Raw genomic sequence first — 17216 nt, 5'->3', positions numbered from 1 at the left:
CTAGATGCTGCACCTGTGGCTCCTGGGAACACTAATATCCCAGAATTGGACACACATGGACTAAACGCCTAGTGTGCAAGGGGCCTTAGTGTGTTCTTCTCTACACCCATCTTTCCCTCTTTCTCGTATTCAAATATGGGAGGTTTGATTATCTTTACTACAGTTAAAAAATCTCCCTCTTCAGTACTCTGATCTCTGTGTCTAAAACTACTTATCTGGTTGAGTCTCACCCTGTGTAGAAGAATGTGACCCTCCCAACTGCATTCTTCTCCGATGTCAGAGAATTTAATTTAACTTCCTCATCTGCTGTCAGCGATGGCGTCTGCTAACCTGAGAGCTGAGCTGGAATGTTCCGTCTGTCTGAACATTTATACAGATCCTGTAAACCTGAGATGTGGACATAACTTTTGCCGTGCTGTAAACCTTCTGTGTGCAGCAGCTCCCCCACCAGTACTTACCTGAGCCCCCTCTTGATCCAGTGATGTCCATGAGACTTGGCTCTTTGGGTTCCCACCAGGAAAACAGCCGGGAATGCCGGCGGGAAAATAGAGAACCTGCTCTCTATTTTCCCGTCGGGATCCCCGGTGTTTTTTTTATGCCAGATCTACTACTTTCCTATGGGAAACACTGTGAGCCAGTGCCGATGGAGCATACACATGGCCGGGATTCCCAGCCAATGCTCCATGGCAGTTTTCCTGCCGGGTTCTCGGCTTTCCCCTGGGTTTTCTCGGCAGAATTTTTACCACTGAGAAAACTGAGCGTGTGTACAGGGCTTCAGGTTGTAGTCGTGGATATAGAGAAGCTTTTCAACAACACCAGATGCTGTGCAAATTTGGATTGTCATGTCTGTGTGAATAGAAGACAGGATGAATACATCCCTTTTGTCCTTCCAATTCACTGTGAGAAGCTCTCCATTGCACAAGCAGGTTTCCTCCCCCTTTCTAAGTGGGGTGTTAAACAACCATTGGGGGAAGCCCCTGTGATTAGGCAACATGAAGCCACAGCAGCCAATTCCAAGATTGAATAAGTGTCTAAAAAGTTGCACGCTTGCATAAAAGTTGTCCACGTACAAATGGTGCCCCTTACAGAACAGAGGTGACACTTTGTCCCACACTATCTTGCCACTGCTCCCCATGTAGTCTAGGCATCCAGGGGGCACCACTTCACTGTCTTTTCCCTGATAAACTCTACAATTGTATGTATAGCCTGTTACCCTCTCACAGAGCTTATACGATTTGACTCCAGATCTCGCATGCTTTCTGGGGAGATGCTGCTTGATTACAAGGCAGCCGGTGAAATGTATGAGGACTCATCTACACAGATGTTTTGTTGGTGCATATACACATCTATGAATTTCTCAGAAAGGAAGTTTATTAGGGGCTGAATTTTGAACAGTCGATCATATTCAGGGTCACCCCGAGGACGACAAAGTGTGTTACCACTAAAATGCATTAAGCGCATTATCGTCTCATATCTATGCCTGGCCATGGCAGCAAAGAACATGGGTAGATGATGAATTGGGTCTGTGGACCAATATGACTGCAATTCATTCTTTACATTTAATGCCTATGTTAAGGGTTAGGCCCAAAAAAAATAAAAATTCTGAAAACGTGATAGGTTTCCACAGACGTGGTTTGGAAAGAGTTTGATTTGGGTGGGCAGTGATGTATTGGTTGGCATTTAGATTGGTTTGGTCCACAGTCAATACAGATCTTCCGTGAAAAAGAGCTAAAAAGAATCAATGAAAGTTGTTAAATTCGCTGTTTCTGCCTGAATTCCAGGTTGGGCAGTAAATGGGGAAATATGATGAATCTGTGGGCTGCCAATCAAAAAAGTGTGTGGTATGCCCACCATTAGAATCTGCCACCCTAGATCCACCCACTTCTAATGTTGCGCATGCATGTAATGTTCTTTTTTTCTTTCAGTCTGTGGGCTGAATGAAAAAGGGAACCAGACAGATTCCCTCTATTTAAATCAATCAATGTGGCTGAAGAAATCTCTGCCTGAAAAAAGTGAAAAAAATTATATCCTGAAGCATAGGAGCGATCTGCTCACTGACCACCCCAGGCCCCTCATGCTTTGGCATACATGTTTTTATTTTTAAGTGCGGAAGAGAAATCTTCTCCTGCAGAGTTGCAGACACTGATGTATGCATGTATGTATTCCGAGAGCAACATCCTGCTGCTGTCAGAATAAACAGATCAGTGCTGCAGCTGATTGGTGTTCCTGCAAACAAAACAATAACACACAGTATCAAAATAACATTAACTCAATAAAACAACAACTTTTTTATTTTAATTTTTTAATTTTTATTTACTTATATTTTCACTGTTTTTGTAACTTTTTAGAACTGTAAACTTTTCAGCCATTGATTTTAGGGTCTCTCAAAATGCGATAGACATTTTTCTGACTCTCTGGCATAATTTGAGACCCTTGTGTGTGACTTGTGTGCCCTATACTAATACTCCACTAGTGTGTGGTAGTGATGGAAGCAGTCCTTGATGCAGAGACCAGGTTGTCCAGAACAGGAGGGATGGGTGTCTTGTCTTACTTCGCATCTGCTACAGACACAACAGCTTCTTTGGGGTAACTTTTGGGTCAGGGGAACTAGGGAGGACATCAGGAAAATGCCTCTCATGCAGCCGGCTAACTGCACCTGGATTTGGGGTTTGGGCCAATGCACCTCCTGGATATAAAAGGGCTGAGATGATTGCTTCCTGAAATTTTATAAAAAAATACACTTCTTCCTGTTGCTTTGTAAAGCACAAAAACATTATACGGTACTGTATATACATAATTGAAATAAATAGACACTTTTTTTGTACCAGCGTCTGGCTTTGTGGGAAACAAAGAATGGCTCCCTCATTTGGTTGTTGAAGTCTATGCATCCCATGTTAAGGTTGCAGTCATGGACACAGAGAGGCTTTTCAACAACCCCAGATGTCATGCAAATTTGGACTATCGTGTCTGCATGAATTAAAGATGGGGGGCAAAGAAACAGTAAATGACTTGCACTTGGGATAATGTATAGGGAAATAAATTACAGTTCATAAAATGTCCATAATATATAAAATAGGGGATTCAAGTCGGTATCCCAGCCTCAAGGACTGAAGCAAAGGGCAAAGTACTTTAGGGCAAGTTCTTAAGAGAAGAGAAGCAAACTCTGTATAGTAGACACAAAAAGTGCAGTATTAGTTTAATACAATTGTAGCGCCCCCTTGCTTTCAGCATGGGCACTACGCTAAAGTTAGTGGGGAATGGAAGAGTTACTTTGCTCCCATTCGTTATTTGTTTACATTCTGGGACTCCTGTCATTCCAGAAATGTTCACTGGGTCAGTCTGTGGTCCAGGGATACAATACCATCCCTGGCCGGCAGTTGGCGCCAGAGGGGTTCTGGCAGAGTAAGTTTCTCCAGCAGCCAATTAGAGGAGCTTTTTCCCTCGCGGGGCGTGCTGGAGAGGGGTATATCTGTGACAGGTGTCATGTGCTCTAAAATCTTCGTGGGGTCCCCGTTCCAGGTGCGGCATCCACCTTCAGTGTGCGCGCATCCATGGACACCACCTACCTGCCTACCTGGCCAAAGCTACAGACTGCATCGAACCTCATCTGGAGGTGAGAGGGGACCCCAGTGTTTCACTGGGTTCCGGGACCTATTGAAAAAAATCCCAAGCTGGGATTGGGTGTCTGGACCACTGACAGGTATGCTTGCTGTCATCCGGGAACCTATATAGAAAAAGTACTACTGGGAGGATTCGCTTTCTTTATCCATCTAAATTCTTTATTGAAATTGGCCTGTGGCAGAGGCCCTAGAGCCGGGTCTGTGAGAGAGGCCTGTTCCTCCCAGAAATCTAAAGTGACACCTCGGCTGCCAGACTTGTGGCAGGGGTCTGTCCGGGGGCACTTCACCCACTCTAAGCAGGGTGACGACGAGTTACAAATTGGTACTCTAATATCCAGGCCTGATACTGCAAGGTTCTCTTTTCTATCCTTCATCAACCTTGTCCTTCCTATTGATGTTGATGTTGGCCGTGTTTGGCCTGGAAAATAAAGCATTGGAAAACCCTTTATTCACTGTCTGGACATTCGCTTACTACCTCTGTTCTCACAACTACACCCCTAGACAACGTCAGGGTAACTCAGTAGGCCGATCCCAAATTCAACCAGCAAATCCTTTGGGGGTGAGCGCTACACAATGATCACACAACATCTCCCCAACAATTCAGCAACAAAGGGGACAGGTTTGCGGGCAGGATGAGGAATTCAATGGTCTTTGTGGTGGACACATTGGTGGCTCTATGTGATCAGTTCCAGCTAATATACATTTCAGTAGCGGCTGGTGGTCAAATTTTTTTTGGGGGGTGGCCCCTCACTCCCCCCCAAGGCAGGCTCTTGCACCACATAGTAATTGGCAGATCTATAGGAGATTGCACAGACTGTACTGTGTATGGTCTGCTGAAAAAAGAGGATTGGACAGAGTATGGTCAGCTTTAGGACAATACCAATAAATAAACTGTTTTCATATAGGAAAGTGGAGGGATAGCCAGGATATACACAACCAGCAGGAAGGGGCATGCAGGGATGGATAGGTGGGTTGGTAGATGGTTAGATAGGTGGGTGGATGGATGGATGGATGGATGGATGGATGGGTCTGATCCACACTGGGTGGGTAGATGGATGGATAGGTGTGTGGATGGATGGGTAGTTGGATGAATGGGTGGATGGAAGGACAGGTGGGTGGATGGATGGATGGATGGATGGGTGGATTGATAGATAGGTGTGTGGATGGATGGATGGATGGATGGATGGATGGATGGGTCTGATCCACACTGAGGAGTCTGCAGAGTCCTCCATCCTATTCCCATGCAGAATGGAGCACACACCATGGTGAAGTGGAAGGAGGACCTCCCTGGCAGGGCTCAGCCATCCCCTCCACACAAAGGCTGCAATCCCAACACCTCACATGGAATGAAGGTGGAAATATCACTTCCTCCCACACCGGCTACAGGGAGTTCACCTCACCGACTATTACTGGGAAATCAGCATTATTCTCTGCTTACCTGCATCCTGATCAGTGATATCAGCTGTCGTCTGCTCTGGCCTTCCTATTAAGCATTTAATTTACTCAGAAATGTGGCGCATGTGACTCTTATTCGATTTTAAATGTAGCGACATCTGATTTGTAACTGGGGGAGGCGAATATTCCTGAAAACTAGGAGCAAGTCCATAATTAGTTATCAACAGTGATTCCCTCCGTGGCTCTCGATCAATCACAGTGACGATCCACTCCAGGGTAGGACTCCTCCTAGAAGAGACTGCTGCTGCCGTGGCCGATGCTTCTCCTCCCGGCCAAACAGGAGGTTGGTCCTGAGACCCATCCTTAGACTCCCGGTTCTCAGGACTGGCTTCCTGATTGGCTAGGAGGAGAAGCATGAAGATATTAGCAAATATTAATTTGCTAATGTCACACAATTTGGTGGTCTCAGGGCGCAGTGCTCTGCGCCCCAAGCCCACCATTTTTGGAGCCAGTCATGTGCTTAACCACGTGCTTAAAAAAAAACAGGAAGTGAGAAATTCAAACAAAGAAAATAAACATTTAGAAGGGAAATTAGTGAACCAACAATGCACTTGCTTAAAGGAACCTATTTAGAAAATAAAAGACGAACCTTTACAACCCCTTTAAAGTGGTGGTTCACCCAAAAACACAATTTTTAACATTAGATTGAGGCTCATTTTGTCAAGGGGAATCGGGTGTTTTTTTTTAAATCGAAGCAGTACTTACGGTTTTAGAGATAGATCTTCTCCGCCGCTGCGGGACTGGGCGTTCCTATTTGATTGACTGGCTTCCAACAGGCTTCCGACGGTCGCATACAGCGCGTCACGATTTTCCGAAAGTAGCCGAACGTCAGTGCGCAGGCGCCGTATAGAGCCGCACCGACGTTCGGCTTCTTTCGGCTTCTCGTGACGCGATGTATGCGATCGTCGGAAGCCTGTCGGAAGACTGTCAATCAAATAGGAACGCCCAGTCCCGAAGACCATACCCGGAAGCGGCGGAGAAGATCGCTCTTTAAAATGGTAAGTACTGCTTTGATTTAAAAAAAAACACCCGATTCCCCTTGACAAAATGAGCCTCAATCTAATGTTAAAAATAGTTTTTCGGGTGAACTCCCGCTTTAAGCACCCTGAAGGGTCAAGTCTTAGCATTTTCCATTCTCTTTCAGAGACTGCTGGTCACTTATTCCCTTAAGGCCTTTGTTTAATGGGTGGCTCACATTGCTTCCACTTTCATTCACCTGGGTCACCATGGGATCTCAATTTGGTCACGTTGGCTCTACAGAAGCCTCCCTTTGAGCTCATTCAGGACATTCCCTTGGCTGATTTTACTTGTAAGGTGGGTTTTATCAGTATATCATGTTAATGAGACAGATTTTTGATTTAGCAATCTCATCCAGTAAGGAACTCTTCCTTGTTCTTCACAAAGAAGTGGTGGTCTTTAGTCTCTGGGCCTCCTTTCTCCCTAAGGCAGTAGAGTGTTCAGCCCCATCCAGCTGCAGTGTATGGCAGCCTTACAAAGACTGCGACAGGCTGCAGGCAGCAGGGCTAGGTGCGGTACCTGTGGCTTCAGGGAGCCCCACCTAGTATTTGGGTGGGTCTGTTTCGGCAGAACCTCCAGAGAATGGGGTCTGTCTGGTTTTGACCAGATGGACCAAAGTGTAAGTACCCTTTTCCCTGTCAGGAGCCTAACGCCCCAGGGGAATCAGCGCAAGGCCCTCTGATTTTAGAGGGCTTGTGTACACCCATTTCACGTTTTTTGTGTCACCTCTTTATGTTGTGCACATTTTTTTGGCACCGGGTGAAGTTTTTTGAGTGTGTCACACACCATGGGCTTTCGATAAAAAAAAAAAACCTGTGGCTCCTGGGAACACTAATATCCCAGAATTGGACACACTTGGACTAAACGTCTAGTGTGCAAGGGGCCTTATGCCCTGTACACACGATCGGTTCGTCTGATGAAAACGGTCCGATGGACCGTTTTCATCAGACAAACCGATCGTGTGTGGGCCCCATCGTTTTTTTTCCCATCGGTGAAAAAAAATAGAACCTGTTTTAAAATTTTCTGATGGTTAAAAAACCAATAGAAAAAAACGATCGTTTCTGGGGAAATCCATCGGTCAAAAATCCATGCATGCTCAGGATCAAGTCAACGCATGCTCGGAAGCATTGAACTGTATTTTTCTCAACACGTCGTAGTGTTTTACGTCACCGCGTTGGACATGATTGCATTTTTAACCGATGGTGTGTAGGCAAGACTGATGAAAGTCAGCTTTATTGGATATCTGATGAAAAAATCCATCGATCCGTTTTCATCAGATGAACCGATCGTGTGTACAGGGCATTAGACTTCATATACACGGGACATTTTTTCCACCTCACCTGCACGATTTGCATCCTGTATGTCCAGGACGTGACCTCGAGAGGAGCCGAGCCTGCCCGACTATACCCGAGTGTACTGCGCTCGGTATATGCCGGCGCAGTGGTTCAAATCGGCGCGGGAAGCGGGTATCGGGTATATCGCGCACCCGCGATTTTGCCCTGATTTTCAGGGCAAAAAAGTGCGCGGTATACGCCGATAGGAACAAAGTATACAAAGAAACACCCGCATGAAGCGCTACACCATAGGAACGGTGAACCACAGTGTTCTGAGTGGTTTAAGAAGTTTCACTAAAACACAACCCGTGCAGCTGTCAACCACTAAGGAGACATGGGCAAAAAGCAAAAGAACAAAAACATACAGCGCACAAGGGTTAAGTGAATATCACTTTATAGTCTGTAAAGTATGGAAAAACATATATGCATGAAGAATTGAAAAATTGAAATAGCCACTAATAGCACACAGGGAAATAGAACATTAAAATTTGTAAAAAATACTAATAAAAATAGTCCACTTTACATAGGCAGCAGTTCACGTGGAGATGGTAGAGTGAAAACACATACACTTCGGGGGAGATGTTAGGAGTGAATCCAAGTAGTGTGCATACACTTGTATGCAGAGGTAATACGATACCTCAATAAAAGCAGCCGCTTCTACGTCTCAATGCAGGGAGATAGAATCCGTTGGTGGGAAGATGATAGCCACGCTGGAAGCAGGTGTAGAAGTTATTTCCATGCAGAGAGGATACTGCCGTTTAAACACCACTAGCTCAGGGGCTGATGGAAAGGAAACCTTCCTCGCAAACAGGGATCTCCAGCGGCAGGGGAAGTCCTGGAGGGGAGCCACCAAGCCGGTTCAGTGACGCAGCCGCGTCACACAAGAGCGAGGAGAGGGGGGGGGGGAAGCCTGATAGAGTCACACAGAGAGAAGGAGGTGTCCGGACACCATCGATCCAGCGTCAGGTGACTCCAGGCACCAATCAGTGTGGGCAGAAAAAGAGCAGTAGAGGTGCTGGCGCTAGTGTCACTGGAAGGATTTCCCGAGTGTCGGCACTACACATCAGCTGCAGTGTGCTTGCTGCAAACATATGGGGGCATCAAAAATTGTAATGGTGAGCCGTGACTGACATGTTTCGCGTGCCAGGGCGCTTTATCAAAGTCACGGACAGGCTCCACCATCTAGTTATTAAAGGGGAAGGAATAATCCAATTGGACAATAGCACGAGGAGGGGGAGGATTCATGGTCTTAACCCTACCATCACCACCACTTTAATAAAAACATCTAAAAACATATAATATAATATATATATATATATAATATAATATAATATATATGTAAATGATAATCTCTCTCATGGAAGAATATAAGTACATACATAGAAAAATAGTCTGACACACCCTCAATACAACAATAATAATAATAATAATAATAATAATGGGAAAATATATGAATGAAAGAAATGAAAAGAATGATAATAATGATGGTGACAATAATAAAATAAAATAATAATAAAACACTATACATACATACATACACTCCATGTATACCACCTATACCACTTGAAATAAAATAAAATAAATGTAAATATAATGAAATTTACATAAATACGGTAACTGACTACGGGCCGCAATTAGTGGTGTCAGCTGGGAAGATAATGATTTAAAAAGCTATATGCTATAATTTTTAAAAAGCAAGTGTTATGCCGCGTACACACCATCACTTTTTGTGATGAAGAAAAACGACATTTTTAAAAACGTCATTTAAAATGACCGTGTGTGGGGAAAACGTTGTGTTTTATGTCTTGTGAAAAACGACAAAAAAAAATTCGAACATGCTTCAATTTTTTGTGTCGTTTTTCAAAACGTTGTTTTTGTGTCATTTAAAATGATAGTGTGTGGGCAAAACAACGTTTAAAACAACGTTTTTAAACCCGCGCATGCTCAGAAGCAAGTTATGAAGCGAGCTTCAATGGAACAGAGTGCCGCCGTACGTGCTGAACGTAACCACGCTTTGCTAGAGCATTTTGAAAAAACGATGGTGTGTATGCTACGTCGTTTTTGAAAATGAAGTTTGAAAAACGTTGTTTTGTTTCATGAATTAAAACGTTGTTTTGTTTCATGAATTAAAACGTTGTTTTATTTCATCACAAAAAACGACCGTGTGTACGCGGCATAAGACTTAATGACATTATTTAAAATGTGTAATATATGTGTGAAAAATATGTGAGAATCATATATTTATATAAAAATAATATATATATATATATAAAGATGAAAATTAGAAAAAACATTACCGGTCGGTTTGACTAAAAGGAATGTTTGATGGAATAGGTCTTAGGTGGGTAAATGCCTGAATGTGTACCTTGTTGTTAAAAAGGTGAAAAGGATGCATAAAATGAACTAGATGCAACAGTGATACATGTGTATACATATAAATACGGAAGAAGGTGCAGTGAAAATGGTCTATTGTTGCACTTCCGGCGCCAGGTAGCTCTATAACCTCTCAACCAAAGTGATAGTGCAGTGGTAACGGACTATTAGTAAATATAAAGACAATGCCAATGGTGTAAGTGGTATTGTTCTTAAAAAGCAGCTATTTTAAATTAAATGGAGAACCATCTAAAAAGTATAAAACCAAAATTATCGATAAAGCGTGAACTAGTGTTCAAAGGATAAGAAACAGCGCTATGAGTGGATAAAAGCCAGCTCAAATAAAATTATCCTGGAGATCAGTGATGATGCGGTAGGTGATCAGAGCGTGGTATATGTGCACCAAATACCAAAAGATACACCATAAAATGTGGATAAACCCCCCAGTTGGGGTGAAGGCTTACCACAGCAAACCAATAAATGATTTGCTCTCAGATCATCAGACCATCCAGGTACTGCACGGGTTAAACTGCTCAGGCGGAGGTACATGAAAAGCAAATAAACATAACTCTCATAGTGCAATACGCCTAAAAGATAGCCCCGGCCAAGATGAGTATGAACCCACTAGTTAATGCCCGTACAGTAATGCAACCGTGTATAAACAAAGAAATGTAAAGGTTTCACCGCCGTCACCGATGTCCTCCTGCCCACAGGGGCCGCGCGAGTGCTGCGGATACGCTGTAATGCCTTTCCTCGCTGTGGTTGGTGGTCGGTGGAGCGCGGTGGAACACAAGTATGACTTCCGTGTAGCGCTGTCTGTAGCCACGCCCTGACGCGTTTCGTCACTTACGACTTCAACTGAGGGCGTGGCTACGTAGCGCTATCAATGTCCCTTTATACCCATACAGCCAACGGTTATTGGATGAGTCCTCGCCGCCCACCGGATCTGATTGGTGCTACTCAATCCGGACGTCGGGCTGGACATCAGCCAGGATGTTTATTGGGTTTCAAAGGAGGATATATGAAAGAAGTCTATATTATACTTTAATACGGTCAAAATATGACCCGAATAAAAACACATACTGCTCGTCCCCTATAGGGAAATGATCCATTGGAAAATGGTGCAAACGAGTAAAGTTACACATTAAGGTGAAATGATATCAGTATGATGACATACCGGATATTTTTAATCCAGGGAAAATATGAGGAAAATATCAGAGGTTATGTGTACTGACTTTGATACGTTCCAAGGCTTGTACTTAGTTATGTCCAATCACATCTAATGTGGGCATGTCTACTGGTCACCTCTATTTCATATGTAAATAAGGGAGAATGGCAAAGTAGAGTATAGATCCACCGTGTGATATAGGTAAAAATACACATACACATGCACACGTCGCCGCTGGGTGATAACTATACCAATAGGTAGAAGGTTACAGCAATGGGTATACATGAGTTGTGACTGTAATTCAAATAAAGGTTGGCTTGTTATTTGAATGGGAACATAATAACTGCGTGTACGTCTGTTGTTGCAAACCAGATACCCTGAAGCGTGCATGTGAAAATTCCCTGGGGGGGTATTTTCGGGGACAGCATGACCTAGGAGAGAGGAGGGATGAAGGGAGGAGTAGGAAGGGGGCTCCTGGGGATCATCCAATGGGAGGGAGGAAGATTAGATGATGGTGCTGACTTCCAACTCTTCATTCAGGCCTTCAGGTAAAGATCAGAGGAACAGCTATGGGGGCTAGCTTTGCCCCTAGCTACGCCAACTTTTTCATGGCATACTGGGAGGATCTCCACATCTGGTCTGAGAATCCCCTTTCACGTCATGTGGTCTATTATGGAAGATACATTGATGACATCATCATCATCTGGCAAGGAGACGTAGACCTCATTCAAAAATGTCTCCTATATTGCAATACCAATCCCTTTGGTATACGATTCACATCTGTGAACATCAATAATGAGCTTGTCTTCCTAGACCTTAAACTTTTTCATGACAAAGATTGTAAAATACGTTCAAGGACTCACTTCAAACCCACCGCTGGGAATTCCTATCTACACAAGAAAAGTTGCCACCACAAAAAATGGATTAACAACAAACAATATAGTCAGTTTTGCTGTTTAAAAAGCAACTGCAGCTCTATTGAAGACTACAAAGCTCAGAGTCAAGTCCTTTGCAAAAAGTTCCTGGAGAAAGGTCATCATGAAGAAGACATCTATTCAGCCTTTCAAAAATATCTCCAAAAATATTCAATTGAGTCTCACTCTGATCGCGGAAAGTCACAAAGTAGACCCATCTACTACTCACAAAGGTCCATGTTCATCACCAAATATAATAATAAGCGCTGGGACATCAAAAAGACCCTCGATAAACATTGGGGGATCCTGTGCAATGATCCAAAAGACACAAATTGCCTTTAAACCTAAACTGGTATTCAAAAGAGCTAACAATGTCAAACACATCATAGCCCCCAGTAAATTGCGCAGGAACAAGAAACCCCTTCTGGACTCCATTCCCAAAATGTTCTCACTTGTTGGAATTTATAAGTGTCACAAAAGAAAATGCCTTACTTGTGCACATGTGACCCATGGACAAAATACCTTTTCCGACCAAAAAGACAATACTTTTGCCATTGATGAATTCTTAACATGTTCAAACAACTTTGTGTTCTACCTCATCACTTGCCCATGTAAAATGTTCTATGTAGGGCGTACCATTAGACCTCTTCTTACCAGATTTGGGGAACACAGGAGAAGCCTGAAAGAACTCTACCCCAAATGCAGTAATTCCAAGACACTTTCTAGCCCACCACGAAAGAAACCCTGCATTACTGAAGGTCACAGCCATTCAATCTATTCCCCATTCCCTACCTGATGGAGAAAGATTTAAAAAACTGTGTGCCCAAGAGACTTATTGGATATTCAAACTCAATAGTCTCTCACCTGAAGGCCTGAATGAAGAGTTGGAAGTCAGCACCATCATCTAATCTTCCTCCCTCCCATTGGATGATCCCCAGTTTGACAGCCCTGGACCACTCCCACCCAGAGACACACAGCCGGCGTCTCCATGAGACTTACTGAGGCTCCAGCTGGAGCTAACACACGGCGCTCGTGGATCCCTCAATATAGACTTTCCAGTCCTCCTGTGACACTGCACGTGGAAGCTTCCTCCCGCTCCAGCACTCTGTGAGTGCTCCAACATTTTTCACGCAGGTTTTTAGTGTTGTTTTATACTTCTACACTGAATAAATTCCTAAGCACTTTAAAGGATTGGCTTGGCGCTTCTCTCTCCCCTTTTTGCTTTCCTTTTGTTCACAGTGATCAGGTTCCCCAGCCCGCGCCTGAAGCAGCCTCACTCCTTTTATTGCTGTCCTAATTTTTAGGGGTACCTCCCACAGAACTTTCAATCCACTCACCATTCACATGGTTGCACCTCCATGTATCAGCATGCAGATTCATGCCTTTTCATTTCAATTTTAAACTTTTAACTTTTTCATCAGTTGGTTTAGCGCTGAACATTATACCAATATTGTGTATGTGTTTCCTCCTAACGACAGATAAGATAACATAGAGGAGAGTTCAGGGGCAGTTGGAATTGCCACGGGATTCGGCCACTGGCGGTGTGATATTAACCCCCGCTAGCGGCCGATAAAGGGTTAATACTGGCCGCAATGCGACTCTGTTTCCCATTGTTTTAAATGGAAAGGAGCGGTGAAGGAGCAGTATACATACCGCTCCTCTCACCGCTCCAAAGGTGCTGCTTGCAGGAGATTTTTTCTCTCCTGCCAGTGCTTCGCCTCAGTGTGAAAGCCCTTGGGCTTTCACATTGAGAAGGCTGGACAGGAGTTTTTCAGGCGGTATTTAGGCACTATTTTTAGCACTGTACCGCCTGAAAACTCCTCAGTGTGAAAGGGACCTTAGTCTTAGTGTGTTCTTCTTTACTAGGGATGAGCCGAACACCCCCCCGTTCGGTTTGCACCAGAACTTGTGAACAGACCAAAAGTTTGTGTGAACTTTAGAACCCCCGTTAAAGTCTATGAGACTCGAACGTTTGAAATCTAAAGTGCTAATTTTAAAGACTTATATGCAATTTATTTTCCTAAAAATTGTTTGGGGACCTGGGTCCTGCCCCAGGGGACATGTATCAATGCAATTTTTTTTTTTAAAAATGACGTTTTTCAGGAGCAGTGATTTCAATAAAGTGAAACAATAAAAGTGAAATATTCCTTTAAATTTCGTACCGAGGGGGTGGGGGGTGTAAAGTATGCCTGTGAAGCAGCGCATGTTTCCCGTGTTTAAAATGGTCTCTGCACAAAGTGTAATTTCTGAAGGAAAAATAGTAATTTAAAATCACTCGCGGCTATAATGAATTGTCGGCTCATAAAAAAAAAAAGCGTGGGGGTCCCCCCAAATTCAATTACCAGGCCCTTCAGGTCTGGTATGGATATTGAGGGGAACCCCGCCATCAAGTCTCACCCTGTGTAGGAGAATGTAACCCACCCAACTGCATTCTTCCCGATGTCAGAGAATTTAATTTAACTTCTGCTTCTGCGTCTGCTAATCTGAGAGCTGAGCTGGAATGTTCCATCTGTCTGAACATTTATACAGATCATGTAAACCTGAAATGTGGACATAACTTTTGCTGTGCTGTAAACCTTCTGTGTGCAGCAGCCCCCCCAGTACTTACCTGAGCCCCCTCTTGATCCAGTGATGTCCATGAGACTTGGATCTCCGGGGGCTCTTACTCCCGATTGGCTTTTGCCAGCAGCAGAAGCCAATGGCTCCCACTGCTGTCAATCACAACAAGTGAAACAATCAGGAGACAGAGGGGGCGGGGCAGAGCAAGCTCCTTGCTGTGAGGGCACCCAGCAGTAGGGAGGAGCCAGGAGCATTGGCATGGGATCCGAGAAGAGGAGGATCCGGGCTGCTCTGTGCAAAATCATTACACAGAGCAGGTAAGTATAACATGTTTGTTATTTTAATGTAAAAAAAATAGAGTTTAGTAAGACTTTAAAGCCCCATACACACGACAGGTTTTCCTGCCAGGAAAACTGCCAAAAGAGCTTTTGACCAGGAAAACCGGATGTGTATGCTTCCTCGCAGGTTTTCTGTCAGAAAAACAGCCGGAAATCCCGGTGGGAAATTAGAGAACCTGCTCTCTATTTTCCCATCGGGATTCCTGGTGTTTTTTTTTTTTTACGCCAGATCTACTACTTTCCTATGGGAAACACTGCAAGGCAGTGCTGATGGAGCATACACACGGCTGGGATTCCCAGCCAAAGCTCCATGGCAGTTTTCCTGCCGGGTTCTCGGCTTTCCCCTCGGTTTTCTCAGCGGACTTTTTTAACACTGAGAAAACTGAGCGTGTGTACAGGACTTCAGCCTTTTGGCTAAGATCAAGTGTATGATGGGGTGAGTATTACCGCGCTTACCACGAGAGTGGGGGAAGGGGGAGAGAGAGGGGGTACAGCTGCTGCACTGGATGGTGTATCAAACCAGGAACAAATGAAGAATAAAGGGGTAGTGCTGCGCTATGAATGGGGAATGGGGTAACGCGCAAAGGAAGTGTGGCAAATCCTTATATATGGAAAAAAAAATTATACTCTGACCTTACTGCTGTAAGGTAACAGCATAAAGACCCAGGTACATTTTTCTGGTCATGCCCACATACGTTATCATCCAATGGGCTGTAATGGGAAGGGTAGATCCCTCTCGATAGTCACATTCAAACAGGGACAGTGACTCGCATCCAGGGAGATAAAAAGTGCCAATAGTGTAGTATCGTTTAAAAAAGGAGTTTATTCAAACAAAATAAAACACTGGGTACTCACATTGTTGTGATAAAAAACAGGCATATAAAAACAGGGCGTTCGCCGACGTCACCTCCGGTACCTCTAGGTGGACTCTTTGTATCACTCATACGCGCATTCGTCACTAGTGTTGCTCACGAATATTCGCATTGCGAATATTCGACTCGAATATAGCATATTCGAGAAATCGCGCTATATTTCGAAATTCGCGGTGAATATTCGCAATTCCGAATATTCGATTTTTTACAATTTTTTTTTTAAAACAGATCACATCCTAGATATCTCCATCGACGTCTAAAAGCATTGCTGGTATCATTAGAGACCCTGGGCCGAGTAGCTGAAGCGTTCATTGAATTTTGCAGAAAGATCGCAATGCGATTATTCGGCAAACGCAATATCGCGCGATTACTTTCCTCGCCCCGATCTTCCGCATCAGAGCGATTTTTACAGTTTCATTTTTAAAACAGATCACATCCTAGTGATCTCCATAGACGTCTAAAAGCATTGCTGGTATGATTAGAGACCTTGGGCCGAGTAGCTGAAGCGATCATTTTATATTGCCGAATAATCGCAATGCGAATATTCGGCAATAGGAATATTGCGCGATTATTTGCTCCGCCCTTTTGCATCAGAGCCAATCAGAGTTCTCCTTCCACACTCGTCAGAGGTTAGCAACCAATAGGAACCTGCCTGCATGGACATTATATAAGCTCACTCCCAGCACCATTTCATTGCAGATTCAGAAGCTGGCTATAGAGTGTGGAGGCTGTTTCTGTGTTCCTGTGTCTTTGTTTCTTTGTTCCTGATTGATTTAGATCATCACCAGCATTGCTATTTAGTGATTCCAGTGGATCTTTTCCAGTATATCAACTGCTTTTTTCAAAGCAATAGACCCAAGAGCTTTTTTCAAAGCTACGTTTTGTGCTGTTTTGTGCTGTTTTGTTCATTTGTGTTACTGTTTGATCCTGCAATCCTCGCTGTTCAGTGATATTTGCTAGAGATTTCAGAACACATTTTGCTGAGCTTTCTAAAAGAGCTTTTCTAAAAGCTAAGTTTTGTTCATCTTGTGTTACTGTTAGATCTTGCAGGTTCGCTGTTCAGTGATATTTGCTAGGCATCTCAGTTCACATTTTGTTTAGTTTTTCCTAAAGAGCTTTTCTAAAAGCTAAGTTTTGTGTTCAGTTTAGTTAAATTTTGTGTAGTAAGTGTACACACTGTTAGTGTACATTTATTTAATCTAGCTTAGCTTAGTGTGTGTTTAGTGTCTGTGTTTTGTGTTAAAAAAAAAAAAAAAAAAAAAAGTTAGTGTTTGTTTAGTGCTTTTTTTTTTCTTTAATTTTGTAGTCCTTGTCTGGTGTACTACTTTTCTTATAGTTTAGTAGCTGTCTGTGTACGTCTTTGTCTGCGTGCCTGTCTTGTAAAAAATACACAAAAACACATTTTGTTCACATTTCCCCCCCCCAATAAAGTTTACCCCCACACACATATCAGCAATAATGAGCGGCATCCGTGGCCGTGGCAGCAGGGGTAGGGGAGTTACTCCCAGTGCTGGATCGCTGCCAGCACGGGGTACCTCTCGTGCCCCTACTAGTGTTAGAGGATCG

The 17216-nt window shown here is 43.7% G+C and overlaps 1 protein-coding gene across 1 annotated transcript in view; it reads left to right on the top strand.

Annotated features, from left to right (window-relative positions):
* The first annotated feature begins 300 nt into the window (after nucleotides 1-300).
* Nucleotides 301-17216, top strand: part of LOC120933709 (E3 ubiquitin-protein ligase TRIM39-like) — a 38002-nt gene continuing 21086 nt past the window's right edge. Inside the window, exon 1 of the mRNA XM_040347061.1 lies at nucleotides 301-409. Coding sequence (XP_040202995.1) covers nucleotides 316-409 — 94 coding nt within the window. The 5' untranslated portion in view covers nucleotides 301-315. The remainder of the gene's footprint in view (nucleotides 410-17216) is intronic.

The sequence above is a fragment of the Rana temporaria genome, chromosome 3, assembly GCF_905171775.1.
Source record: "Rana temporaria chromosome 3, aRanTem1.1, whole genome shotgun sequence".
Classification (NCBI taxonomy): domain Eukaryota; kingdom Metazoa; phylum Chordata; class Amphibia; order Anura; family Ranidae; genus Rana; species Rana temporaria.
This window is presented reverse-complemented; position numbering and strand designations above follow the sequence as displayed.